Source organism: Oncorhynchus masou, chromosome 27 (assembly GCF_036934945.1).
Source record: "Oncorhynchus masou masou isolate Uvic2021 chromosome 27, UVic_Omas_1.1, whole genome shotgun sequence".
NCBI lineage: Eukaryota > Metazoa > Chordata > Actinopteri > Salmoniformes > Salmonidae > Oncorhynchus > Oncorhynchus masou.
In genome coordinates this window covers 65417695-65432732 of record NC_088238.1, presented here as the reverse complement: position 1 = coordinate 65432732, position 15038 = coordinate 65417695, and the positions used below count along the sequence as shown (strand labels likewise).

At 44.4% G+C, this 15038-nt stretch overlaps 1 protein-coding gene across 1 annotated transcript in view; it reads right to left on the bottom strand.

Annotated features, from left to right (window-relative positions):
• camta2 (calmodulin binding transcription activator 2) overlaps positions 1-15038 on the bottom strand; it is a 133192-nt gene that overhangs the window by 49193 nt on the left and 68961 nt on the right. Inside the window, 1 exon segment of the mRNA XM_064940887.1 lies at positions 4713-4870. Coding sequence (XP_064796959.1) covers positions 4713-4870 — 158 coding nt within the window.

Genomic DNA, 15038 nt, shown 5'->3' with positions numbered 1-15038 from the left:
CCTGCAGATAACACACCTGGGTGACATTAACCTGGAGCTAACCCTGCAGATAGCACTACTGGGTGACATTAACCTGGAGCTAACCCTGCAGATAGCACTACATGGTGACATTAACCTGGAGCTAACCCTGCAGATAGCACTACATGGTGACATTAACCTGGAGCTAACTCTGCAGATAGCACTACTGGGTGACATTAACCTGGAGATAACCCTGCAGATAGCACTACTGGGTGACATTAACCTGGAGCTAACCCTGCAGATAGCACTACTGGGTGACATTAACCTGGAGCTAACCCTGCAGATAGCACTACTGGGTGACATTAACCTGGAGCTAACCCTGCAGTAACCCTGCAGATAACACACCTGGGTGACATTAACCTGGAGCTAACTCTGCAGATAGCACTACTGGATGACATTAACCTGGAGCTAACTCTGCAGATAACACTACTGGGTGACATTAACCTGGAGCTAACCCTGCAGATAGCACTACTGGGTGACATTAACCTGGAGCTAACCCTGCAGATAGCACTACTGGGTGACATTAACCTGGAGCTAACCCTGCAGCTAACACACTTGGGTGACATGAACCTGGAGCTAACTCTGCAGATAGCACTACATGGTGACATTAACCTGGAGCTAACCCTGCAGATAGCACTACTGGGTGACATTAACCTGGAGCTAACCCTGCAGATAGCACTACTGGGTGACATTAACCTGGAGCTAACTCTGCAGATAGCTCTACTGGGTGACATTAACCTGGAGCTAACCCTGCAGATAGCACTACTGGGTGACATTAACCTGGAGCTAACCCTGCAGATAACACACCTGGGTAACATTAACCTGGAGCTAACTCTGCAGATAGCACTACTGGGTGACATTAACCTGGAGCTAACCCTGCAGATAGCACTACTGGGTGACATTAACCTGGAGCTAACCCTGCAGATAGCACTACTGGGTGACATTAACCTGGAGCTAACCCTGCAGATAGCACTACTGGGTGACATTAACCTGGAGCTAACCCTGCAGATAGCACTACTGGGTGACATTAACCTGGAGCTAACCCTGAAGATAGCACTACTGGGTGACATTAACCTGGAGCTAACTCTGCAGATAGCACTACATGGTGACATTAACCTGGAGCTAACCCTGCAGATAGCACTACTGGGTGACATTAACCTGGAGCTAACCCTGCAGCTAACACACTTGGGTGACATGAACCTGGAGCTAACTCTGCAGATAGCACTACATGGTGACATTAACCTGGAGCTAACCCTGCAGATAGCACTACTGGATGACATTAACCTGGAGCTAACCCTGCAGATAGCACTACTGGGTGACATTAACCTGGAGCTAACTCTGCAAATAGCACTACTGGGTGACATTAACCTGGAGCTAACCCTGCAGATAGCACTACTGGGTGACATTAACCTGGAGCTAACCCTGCAGATAGCACTACTGGGTGACATTAACCTGGAGCTAACCCTGCAGATAGCACTACTGGGTGACATTAACCTGGAGCTAACCCTGCAGCTAACACACTTGGGTGACATGAACCTGGAGCTAACTCTGCAGATAGCACTACATGGTGACATTAACCTGGAGCTAACCCTGCAGATAGCACTACTGGGTGACATTAACCTGGAGCTAACCCTGCAGATAGCACTACTGGGTGACATTAACCTGGAGCTAACTCTGCAAATAGCACTACTGGGTGACATTAACCTGGAGCTAACCCTGCAGATAGCACTACTGGGTGACATTAACCTGGAGCTAACCCTGCAGATAGCACTACTGGGTGACATTAACCTGGAGCTAACCCTGCAGCTAACACACTTGGGTGACATGAACCTGGAGCTAACTCTGCAGATAGCACTACATGGTGACATTAACCTGGAGCTAACCCTGCAGATAGCACTACTGGGTGACATTAACCTGGAGCTAACCCTGCAGATAGCACTACTGGGTGACATTAACCTGGAGCTAACCCTGCAGATAGCACTACTGGATGACATTAACCTCGAGCTAACTCTGCAGATAACACTACTGGGTGACATTAACCTGGAGCTCACCCTGCAGATAGCACTACTGGGTGACATTAACCTGGAGCTAACCCTGCAGATAGCACTACTGGGTGACATTAACCTGGAGCTAACCCTGCAGCTAACACACTTGGGTGACATGAACCTGGAGCTAACTCTGCAGATAGCACTACATGGTGACATTAACCTGGAGCTAACCCTGCAGATAGCACTACTGGGTGACATTAACCTGGAGCTAACCCTGCAGATAGCACTACTGGGTGACATTAACCTGGAGCTAACCCTGCAGATAGCACTACTGGGTGACATTAACCTGGAGCTAACCCTTCAGATAGCACTACTGGGTGACATTAACCTGGAGCTAACCCTTCAGATAGCACTACTGGGTGACATTAACCTGGAGCTAACCCTGCAGATAGCACTACTGGGTGACCTGAACCTGGAGCTAACCCTGCAGATAGCACTACTGGGTGACATTAACCTGGAGCTAACCCTGCAGATAACACTACTGGGTGACATTAACCTGGAGCTAACTCTGCAGATAGCACTACTGGGTGACATTAACCTGGAGATAACCCTGCAGATAACACACCTGGGTGACATTAACCTGGAGCTAACTCTGCAGATAGCACTACTGGGTGACATTAACCTGGAGCTAACCCTGCAGATAGCACTACTGGGTGACATTAACCTGGAGCTAACCCTGCAGATAGCACTACATGGTGACATTAACCTGGAGCTAACTCTGCAGATAGCACTACTGGGTGACATTAACCTGGAGATAACCCTGCAGATAGCACTACTGGGTGACATTAACCTGGAGCTAACCCTGCAGATAGCACTACTGGGTGACATTAACCTGGAGCTAACCCTGCAGATAGCACTACTGGGTGACATTAACCTGGAGCTAACCCTGCAGTAACCCTGCAGATAACACACCTGGGTGACATTAACCTGGAGCTAACTCTGCAGATAGCACTACTGGATGACATTAACCTGGAGCTAACTCTGCAGATAACACTACTGGGTGACATTAACCTGGAGCTAACCCTGCAGATAGCACTACTGGGTGACATTAACCTGGAGCTAACCCTGCAGATAGCACTACTGGGTGACATTAACCTGGAGCTAACCCTGCAGCTAACACACTTGGGTGACATGAACCTGGAGCTAACTCTGCAGATAGCACTACATGGTGACATTAACCTGGAGCTAACCCTGCAGATAGCACTACTGGGTGACATTAACCTGGAGCTAACCCTGCAGATAGCACTACTGGGTGACATTAACCTGGAGCTAACTCTGCAGATAGCTCTACTGGGTGACATTAACCTGGAGCTAACCCTGCAGATAGCACTACTGGGTGACATTAACCTGGAGCTAACCCTGCAGATAACACACCTGGGTAACATTAACCTGGAGCTAACTCTGCAGATAGCACTACTGGGTGACATTAACCTGGAGCTAACCCTGCAGATAGCACTACTGGGTGACATTAACCTGGAGCTAACCCTGCAGATAGCACTACTGGGTGACATTAACCTGGAGCTAACCCTGCAGATAGCACTACTGGGTGACATTAACCTGGAGCTAACCCTGAAGATAGCACTACTGGATGACATTAACCTGGAGCTAACTCTGCAGATAACACTACTGGGTGACATTAACCTGGAGCTCACCCTGCAGATAGCACTACTGGGTGACATTAACCTGGAGCTAACCCTGCAGATAGCACTACTGGGTGACATTAACCTGGAGCTAACCCTGCAGATAGCACTACTGGATGACATTAACCTGGAGCTAACTCTGCAGATAACACTACTGGGTGACATTAACCTGGAGCTCACCCTGCAGATAGCACTACTGGGTGACATTAACCTGGAGCTAACCCTGCAGATAGCACTACTGGGTGACATTAACCTGGAGCTAACCCTGCAGCTAACACACTTGGGTGACATGAACCTGGAGCTAACTCTGCAGATAGCACTACATGGTGACATTAACCTGGAGCTAACCCTGCAGATAGCACTACTGGGTGACATTAACCTGGAGCTAACCCTGCAGATAGCACTACTGGGTGACATTAACCTGGAGCTAACCCTGCAGATAGCACTACTGGGTGACATTAACCTGGAGCTAACCCTTCAGATAGCACTACATGGTGACATTAACCTGGAGCTAACCCTTCAGATAGCACTACTGGGTGACATTAACCTGGAGCTAACCCTGCAGATAGCACTACTGGGTGACCTGAACCTGGAGCTAACCCTGCAGATAGCACTACTGGGTGACATTAACCTGGAGCTAACCCTGCAGATAACACTACTGGGTGACATTAACCTGGAGCTAACTCTGCAGATAGCACTACTGGGTGACATTAACCTGGAGATAACCCTGCAGATAGCACTACTGGGTGACATTAACCTGGAGCTAACTCTGCAGATAACACTACTGGGTGACATTAACCTGGAGCTAACCCTGCAGATAGCACTACTGGGTGACATTAACCTGGAGCTAACCCTGCAGCTAACACACTTGGGTGACATGAACCTGGAGCTAACTCTGCAGATAGCACTACATGGTGACATTAACCTGGAGCTAACCCTGCAGACAAACATAAGGAAGTGGATGTTTGAAAACTTTCTACTTGTAAACTCAGATGTGTATTCATACCTGGCTTCTGTCCTCGGGCCGAGGTGTGTGTGGGGAGAGTGTGCTGATCCGCTGGCATTGTGGCGGCGGCTGTGTGTGTGGGTTGGTTGCAGACATCTCAGCCATCCTCCTCTCCATCTGCTCCAGTCTGTCCAGGATGGACATACGGAACTGGTTATCTAGAGAGACAGAGAGAGAGAGGAGAGAGGGAGAGGGAGAGAGAGGGAGAGAGAGAGAAACCAAGAGAAACAGAGAGAGGAGAGAGAGAGAGACCAAGAGAAACACAGAGAGGAGGGAGAGAGAGAGAGAGAGACCAAGAGAAACACAGAGAGGAGGGAGAGAGAGAGAGAGAGACCAAGAGAAACACAGAGAGGAGGGAGAGAGAGAGAGAGAGAGAGAGAGAGAGAGAGAGAGGGAAACCAAGAGAAACACAGAGAGGAGAGAGAGAGAGAGAGAGAGAGAGAGAGAGAGAGGAAGAGAGAGACCAAGAGAAACACAGAGAGGAGAGAGAGAGAGAGAGAGAGAGAGAGGAGAGAGAGAGAGAGAGAGAGAGAGAGAGAGAGAGAGAGAGAGAGAGAGAGGAGAGGGAGAGAGAGAGAGAGAGAGAGAGAGAGAGGGAGAGAGAGAGAGAGAGAGAGAGAGAGAGAGAGAGAGAGAGAGAGAGAGAGAGAGAGAGAGAGAGAGAGAGAGAGGGAGAGAGAGAGAGAGAGGGAGAGAGAGAGAGACCAAGAGAAACAGAGAGAGAGAGACCAAGAGAAACACAGAGAGGAGACAGAGAGAGGGAGAGAGAGTGAGACCAAGAGAAACACAGAGGAGAGAGAGAGGGAGAGAGAGAGACCAAGAGAAACAGAGAGAGGGAGAGAGAGAGAGAGAGAGAGAGACCAAGAGAAACACAGAGAGGAGAGAGAGAGAGGGAGAGGAAGAGAGAGAGAGAAAAGAGAAAGGAGAAAGGGGAGAGAGGGGAAAACTGCTGTTCACAAATGCTCTTCCAGGGGGCTGAATAATTTTGCACGCCCAATTTTTCAGTTTTTGATTTGTTAAAAAAGTTTGAAATATCCAATAAATGTCGTTCCACTTCATGATTGTGTCCCACTTGTTGTTGATTCTTCACAAAACAATTTTATATCTTTATGTTTGAAGCCTGAAATGTGGCAAAAGGTCGCAAAGTTCAAGGGGGCCGAATACTTTCGCAAGGTACTGTAACTCAACTCAGGATGAGGTAGTAACTTAACTCAACTCAACTCAGGATGAGGTAGTAACTTAACTCAACTCAACTCAGGATGAGGTAGTAGCTTAACTCAACTCAACTCAGGATGAGGTAGTAACTTAACTCAACTCAGGATGAGGTAGTAACTTAACTCAACTCAGGATGAGGTAGTAGCTTAACTCAACTCAACTCAGGATGAGGTAGTAACTTAACTCAACTCAACTCAGGATGAGGTAGTAGCTTAACTCAACTCAACTCAGGATGAGGTAGTAACTCAACTCAACTCAACTCAGGATGAGGTAGTAGCTTAACTCAACTCAACTCAGGATGAGGTAGTAACTTAACTTAACTCAACTCAGGATGAGGTAGTAACTTAACTTAACTCAGGATGAGGTAGTAACTTAACTCAACTCAGGATGAGGTAGTAATATACTCAACTCAGGATGAGGTAGTAACTTAACTCAACTCAGGATGAGGTAGTAGCTTAACTTAACTCAGGATGAGGTAGTAACTTAACTTAACTTAACTCAGGATGAGGTAGTAACTTAACTCAACTCAGGATGAGGTAGTAACTTAACTTAACTCAGGATGAGGTAGTAACTTAACTCAACTCAGGATGAGGTAGTAAACTTAACTCAACTCAGGATGAGGTAGTAACTTAACTCAACTCAACTCAGGATGAGGTAGTAACTTAACTTAACTCAACTCAGGATGAGGTAGTAACTTAACTCAAATCAGGATGAGGTAGTAACTTAACTCAACTCAGGATGAGGTAGTAACTTAACTCAACTCAACTCAGGATGAGGTGGTAGCTTAACTCAACTCAACTCAGGATGAGGTAGTAACTTAACTCAACTCAACTCAGGATGAGGTAGTAACTTAACTCAACTCAACTCAGGATGAGGTAGTAACTTAACTTAACTCAACTCGGGATGAGGTAGTAACTTAACTCAACTCAGGATGAGGTAGTAACTTAACTCAACTCAACTCAGGATGAGGTAGTAACTTAACTCAACTCAGGATGAGGTAGTAACTTAACTCAACTCAACTCAGGATGAGGTAGTAGCTTAACTCAACTCAACTCAGGATGAGGTAGTAACTTAATTCAACTCAGGATGAGGTAGTAACTTAACTCAACTTAACTCAGGATGAGGTAGTAACTTAACTCAACTCAGGATGAGGTAGTAACTTAACTCAACTCAACTCAGGATGAGGTAGTAACTTAACTCAACTCAGGATGAGGTAGTAACTTAACTTAACTCAAACTCAGGATGAGGTAGTAACTTAACTTAACTCAACTCAGGATGAGGTAGTAACTTAACTCAACTCAGGATGAGGTAGTAACTTAACTCAACTTAACTCAGGATGAGGTAGTAACTTAACTCAACTCAACTCAGGATGAGGTAGTAACTTAACTTAACTCAACTCAGGATGAGGTAGTAACTTAACTCAACTCAGGATGAGGTAGTAACTTAACTCAACTCAGGATGAGGTAGTAACTTAACTCAACTCAGGATGAGGTAGTAACTTAACTCAACTCAGGATGAGGTAGTAGCTTAACTTAACTCAACTCAGGATGAGGTAGTAACTTAACTCAACTCAACTCAGGATGAGGTAGTAGCTTAACTCAACTCAACTCAGGATGAGGTAGTAACTTAACTCAACTCAGGATGAGGTAGTAACTTAACTCAACTCAGGATGAGGTAGTAACTTAACTCAACTCAACTCAGGATGAGGTAGTAACTTAACTCAACTCAGGATGAGGTAGTAACTTAACTTAACTCAAACTCAGGATGAGGTAGTAACTTAACTTAACTCAACTCAGGATGAGGTAGTAACTTAACTCAACTCAGGATGAGGTAGTAACTTAACTCAACTTAACTCAGGATGAGGTAGTAACTTAACTCAACTCAACTCAGGATGAGGTAGTAACTTAACTTAACTCAACTCAGGATGAGGTAGTAACTTAACTCAACTCAGGATGAGGTAGTAACTTAACTCAACTCAGGATGAGGTAGTAACTTAACTCAACTCAGGATGAGGTAGTAACTTAACTCAACTCAGGATGAGGTAGTAGCTTAACTTAACTCAACTCAGGATGAGGTAGTAACTTAACTCAACTCAACTCAGGATGAGGTAGTAGCTTAACTCAACTCAACTCAGGATGAGGTAGTAACTTAACTCAACTCAGGATGAGGTAGTAACTTAACTCAACTCAGGATGAGGTAGTAACTTAACTCAACTCAGGATGAGGTAGTAGCTTAACTCAACTCAACTCAGGATGAGGTAGTAACTTAACTCAACTCAGGATGAGGTAGTAACTTAACTCAACTCAGGATGAGGTAGTAACTTAACTCAACTCAGGATGAGGTAGTAACTTAACTTAACTCAACTCAGGATGAGGTAGTAACTTAACTCAACTCAACTCAGGATGAGGTAGTAGCTTAACTCAACTCAACTCAGGATGAGGTAGTAACTCAACTCAAATCAGGATGAGGTAGTAACTTAACTCAACTCAGGATGAGGTAGTAATATACTCAACTCAGGATGAGGTAGTAACTTAACTCAACTCAGGATGAGGTAGTAACTTAACTCAACTCAGGATGAGGTAGTAACTTAACTCAACTCAGGATGAGGTAGTAACTTAACTCAACTCAGGATGAGGTAGTAACTTAACTCAACTCAGGATGAGGTAGTAACTTAACTTAACTCAGGATGAGATAGTAACTCAACTCAACTCAGGATGAGGTAGCCCTTCTCAAACGTGAGATTTACAGTGAGGGAAGACACCTCTTTGAACAGCATTTGCGAGGCTGTGGTTGCTGCTTCAGCGAAAGTTGATCGAAAGTTCAGCGAAATAGATCCACGAAACTGACAGAATCTTTGAAAGTTACTTATTTGTTACCTTACTCTAAACATTGAGAATAAACAAGTGATATGGGAGAAATAATTTTTGTAATTTAGTCGCCTAATAATTCTGCACACTAATAGTCGCCTAATAATTGTGCTCGCAGTGTCGGTAGCACACAGGAGGACATGTTGCTCTGCTGAGATCATTTCCTTATTCATTTTTAGCCAGATGTGAAATGTTCCTGTTTTGACTAATTTAATAGAGTGAGTTAGGTCTGCTCTATACCAAATTAGCATAGCCCTGAGTACCTTCCCTGTTTCACACCTGGTAGTTTGGTGGATAGGATTACCAGCTCTCTGTAACCAGGGCAACCAGTCTCATCTATACCATGTTTCTTGTAGGATGAAAGTGTCTGTATTTCCAATTTCTTTGATGAAGTCTGGGTTCCTGCTCTTTAGGCCAAACTCTCTCTCTCTCTCCCCCCCCTCTCTCTTTCTCTCTCTCTCTCTCTCTCTCTCTCTCCCCCTCTCTCTCTTTCTCTCTCTCTCCTCTCCCTCTCAATCTCTCTCCCTCTCTCTCCCTCTCCCTCTCTCTCACTCTCTCTGTCTTCCTCTCTCTCTCTCTCTCTCTCTCTCTCTCTCTCTCTCTGTCTTCCTCTCTCTCTCTATCTCTCTCTCTGTCTTCCTCTCTCTCTTTGTCTTCCTCTCTCTCTGTCTTCGTTTCTCTCTCTCTCTCTCTCTGTCTTCCTCTCTCTCTCTGTCTTCCTCTCTCTCTCTCTCTCTATTTCTTCCTCCTCTCTCTGTCTTCCTCTCTCCTCTCTCTCTCTTCCCCTCTCTCTCTGTCTGTCTTCCTCTCTCCTCTCTCTCTCCCCCTCTCTCTCTGTCTGTCTTCCTCTCTCCTCTCTCTCTCTCCCCCTCTCTCTCCCCCTCTCCTCTCTCTCTCTCCCCCTCTCTCTCTCTCTGTCTTCCTCTCTCTCTCTGTCTTCCTCTCTCTCTCTCTCTCTATTTCTTCCTCCTCTCTGTCTTCCTCTCTCCTCTCTCTCTCTCCCCCTCTCTCTCTGTCTGTCTTCCTCTCTCCTCTCTCTCTCTCCCCCTCTCTCTCCCCCTCTCCTCTCTCTCTCTCCCCCTCTCTCTCTCCCTGTCATTCGGAAAGTATTCTGCTCTTCAACCGTTCCTCCAACAACAATGTCCCAATATAACATGATCCACTAATCCCAGACTCTCCCTGCACACACACATTCCTGTGCCCTGCATGTGCGTCCGGGCGTGTGTGTGGATGTGTGTGTGTGTGTGTGTGTATGCGTCTGTGTGTTGTTGTGTGTTCGTGCATCCACGCGTGTGTGTGGATGTGTGTCAGTGTGTGTGTGTGTGGTTGTGTGTTCGTGCATCCACGCGTGTGTGTGGATGTGTGTGTGTGTGTGTACGTCCTCGTCAGCAAATGAGTATAGTACGGAAGCTACAGGGCTCCTAATATAACTGATGAGCATTGTATGGTAGTATAGTAAAGTGGTACAGTACGGTAGTATAGAGGGGTAGTATAGTAGGGTGGTATAGTAGGGCGATATAGTACAGTAGTATAGTGCAGTACTATAGTACGGTAGTACAGTGCAGTAGTATAGTAGGGTGGTATAGTGCAGTAGTATAGTACGGTAGTATAGCATGGCAGTATAGAGGGGTGGTATAGTAGGGCGGTATAGTACAGTAGTATAGTGCAGTAGTATAGTAGGGCGGCATAGTACAGTAGTATAGTGCAGTAGTATAGTACGGTAGTATAGTGCAGTAGTATAGTACAGTAGTATAGTATGGTAGTATAGTAAGGTAGTATAGTAGGGTGGTATAGTAGGATAGTATAGTACGGTAGTATAGTATGGCAGCATAGTATGGTAGTATAGTATGGTAGTATAGTGTGGTAGTATAGTACGGCAGTATAGTATGGTAGTATAGTATGATAGTATAGTATGGTGGCACATTACGGTAGTATAGTATGGTAGTATATTATGGTAGTATAGCATGGTAGTATAGTACGGTAGTATAGTGTGGTAGTATAGTACGGTAGTATAGTATGATAGTATAGTATGGCAGTATAGTACGGTAGTATTGTATGGTAGTATAGTATGGCAGGATAGTATGGTAGTATAGTATGGCAGGATAGTACGGTAGTATAGTACGGTAGTATAGTATGGTAGTATAGTGCGGTAGTATATTATGGTAGTATAGTACGGTAGTATAGTATGGTAGTATAGTATGGTAGTATAGTATGGCAGGATAGTAAAGTAGTATAGTATGGTAGTATTGTACGGTAGTATAGTATTGCATGGTAGTATAGTAGGGTGGTATGGTGCGGTAGTATAGTAGGGTGGCATAGTATGGTAGTATAGTGGTATAGTGTGGTAGTATAGTACGGTGGTGTAGTACGGAAGTGCAGTATGGTAGTATAGAGGGGTAGTATAGTATGGTAGTATAGCGTGGTAGTATAGTATGTTAGTATAGTACAGTAGTATAGCATGATAGTATAGTGCGCAAGTATAGTACATTACGGTAGTATAGTATGGTAGTACAGTACGGTAGTGTAGTATGGCAGTATATTATGGTAGTATAGTACGGTAGTATATTACGGTAGTATAGTACGGTAGTATAGTATGGTGGTATATTACAGTAGTGTAATACGGTAGTATAGTATGGCGGTACATTAAGGTAGTATAGTATGGTGGTACATTACGGTAGTATAGTATGGTAGTATAGTATGGTAGTATAGTACGGTAGTATAATACGGTAGTATAATACGGTAGTATGGTAGTATATTAAGGTAGCATAGTATGGTAGTATGGTATGGTAGTATAGTACGGGATTATAGTATGGTAGCATATTATGGTAGTATAGTATGGTAGTATATTACTGTAGTATCGTCTGGTAGTATATTATGGTAGTATAGTACGGGATTGTAGTATGGCAGGGTAGTATGGTAGTATAGTATGGTAGTATAGTAGGGTGGCATAGTATGGTAGTATAGTGGTATAGTGTGGTAGTATAGTGTGGTAGTATAGTGTGGTAGTATAGTACGGTAGTATCATCTGGTAGTATAGTACGGTAGTATAGTACGGTAGTACAGTGCGGTAGTATAGTATGGTAGTATAGTACGGTAGTATAGTATGGTAGTATAGTATGGTAGTATAGTATGGTAGTATAGTATGGTGGTATAGTATGGTAGTATAGTACGGTAGTATAGTATGGTCGTATAGTACGGTAGTATAATACGGTAGTATAGTATGGTCGTATAGCACGGTAGTATAGTACGGTAGTATAGTATGGTAGTATAGTATGGTAGTATAGTACGGTAGTATAGTATGGTAGTATAGTAGGGTAGTATAGTAGGGTAGTATAGTATGGCAGTATAGTACGGTAGTATAGTATGGTAGTATAGTAGGGTGTCATAGTATGGTAGTATAGTGGTATAGTGTGGTAGTATAGTATGGTCGTATAGTATGGTAGTATAGTATGGTAGTATAGTATGGTAGTATAGTACGGTAGTATAGTATGGTAGTATAGTAGGATGTCACAGTATGGTAGTATAGTGGTATAGTACGGTAGTATAGTATGGTCACATAGCATGGTAGTATAGTACGGTAGTATAGTACGGTAGTATAGTATGGTAGTATAGTATGGTAGTATAGTATGGTAGTATAGTAGGGTGTTATAGTATGGTAGTATAGTGGTATAGTGTGGTAGTATAGTACGGTAGTATAGTACGGTAGTATAGTACGGTAGTATAGTACGGTAGTATAGTATGGTAGTATAGTATGGTAGTATAGTACGGTAGTATAGTATGGTGGTATAGTACGGTAGTATAGTACGGTAGTATAGTATGGTAGTATAGTACGGTAGTATGGTACGGTAGTATAGTACGGTGGTATAGTATGGTAGTATAGTATGGTAGTATAGTATGGTGGTATAGTGTGGTAGTATAGTATGGTAGTATAGTATGGTGGTATAGTATGGTAGTATAGTACGGTAGTATAGTATGGTAGTATAGTACGGTAGATACAGGGTTCCAAATATAACTGATGGGTACAGTACACTGACGACACCATTCTGTATTCATCCTGCCCTTCTTTGGACACTGTGTTAACAAACCTCCAAATAATGAGCTTCAATGCCATACAACACTCCTTCCATGGCCTCCAACTGCTTTAAATGTTGGTAAAACTAACTGCATGCTCTTCAACCGATCGCTGCCCACACCTGCCCACCCGACTAGCATCACTACTCTGGACGATTCTGACTTAGAATATGTGAACAACTACAAATACCTAGGTGTCTGGTTAGACTGTAAACTCTCCTTCCAGACTCACATTAAGCATCTCCAATCCAAAATTAAATCTAGAATCAGCTTCCTATTTCGCAACAAAGAATCCTTCACTCATGCTGCCAAACATACCCCCATAAAACGGACTATTCTACCGATCCTCGACGATGTCATTTATAAAATAGCCTCCCACACTCTACACACCACTGCGACCTGTATGCTCTCGTTGGTTGGCCCTCGCTTCACTCTCATCGCCAGACCCACTGGCTCCAGGTCATCTATATGTCTCTGCTAGGTAAAGCCCCGCCCTATCTCAGCTCACTGGTCACCATAGCAACATCCACCCGTAGCACGTGCTCCAGCAGGAATATCTCACTGGTCATCCCCAAAGCCAACACCCCCTTTGGCCGCCTTTCCTTCCAGTTCTCTACTGCCAAAGACTGGAACTAATTGTAAAAATCACTGAAGCTGGAGACTCATATCTCCCTCACGAACTTTAAGCATCAGCTGTCAGAGCAGCTTACCGATCAATGTACCTGCACACAGCCAATCTGTAAATAGCCCACCCAACTACCTCATCCTCATATTGTTATTTATCTTGCTCCTTTTGCACCCCAGTATCTCTACTTGCACATCATCTTCTGCACATCTATTCACTCCAGTGTTAATGCTAAATTGTAATTACTTCACCACTGCGGCCTATTTATTGCCTCATCTCCCTAATCTTACTACATTTGCACACAATGTCTATATAGATTTCTCTATTGTGTTATTGAGTGTACGTTTGTTTATTCCATGTGTAACTCTGTGTTGTTGTCGCACTGCTTTGCTTTATCTTGGCCAGGTCTCAGTTGTAAATGTTGTAAACTGGCCTACCTGGTTAATTAATGGTGAAATAAAAAATAAAAAAATGTCAATTGTACGGTAGCTATATTTCTCCGGCTCCCTCTCGTCTAGCGGCGGGAGCAGGTGAAGGGGGTTCTGGGAATGCTGTGATGTCACACAGACGCCATGTCTCAAACCACGCCCCCTCGATTGCTAACACACCACTCCATTGGTTAACACACTGCTCGCTGTTAACACACACACCCCAGATGATGACAGAATATAGGAGGAGGAAGAGTAGAACAGCAGGGAGTCACACACACACACGATACACATATGTAACACACAAATGTATGACAAACACACACAGCAGTGGTGCAGTAGAGCTAGCAGACTAGAGGAGAGAGAAATGGATCACACGTTAGAGAGATAGAGAAGGGGAGAGATAGATGAGAGAGAGAAGGGGATAGATAGACAGAGAAGGAGAAAGAGAGAGAGACGGAGATAGATAGAGAAGGAGAGAGATAGATGAGAGATAGACAGAGAAGGAGATAGATAGAAAAGGAGAGAGATAGAGAAGGAGAGAGATAGAGAAGGAGAGAGATAGAGAAGGAGAGAGATAGAGAAGGAGAGAGATAGAGAAGGAGAGAGATAGAGAAGGAGAGAGATAGAGAAGGAGAGAGATAGAGAAGGAGATAGATAGAGAAGGAGAGAGATAGAGAAGGAGAGAGATAGAGAAGGAGATAGATAGAGGAGATAGATAGAGAAGGAGAGAGATAGAGAAGGAGAGAGATAGAGAAGGAGAGAGATAGAGAAGGAGAGAGATAGAGAAGGAGAGAGATAGAGAAGGAGATAGATAGAGAAGGAGAGAGATAGAGAAGGAGAGAGATCGAGAAGGAGAGAGAGATCGTCACTCATACGTGGTGGTAAAAGTATTCCAAACAAAATGGAGGTCGCTGTGCTGTTTAACCCCGTCTGTCTGTCTGTACTAGATCTCTTGAACTCAGAAAAACTCTCGGCAGCTGCCAGTACCCCGGTGTCCCTCTCATTCCCCCGCGTCACGCTGAGACTCAGTACCAGCTGTAAACAACACTAGGAGAGAAAGGACTGACGGAGAGAGAGGGAGAGAAAGGGGGAGTGGGAGAGAGAGAGGGAGACAGTG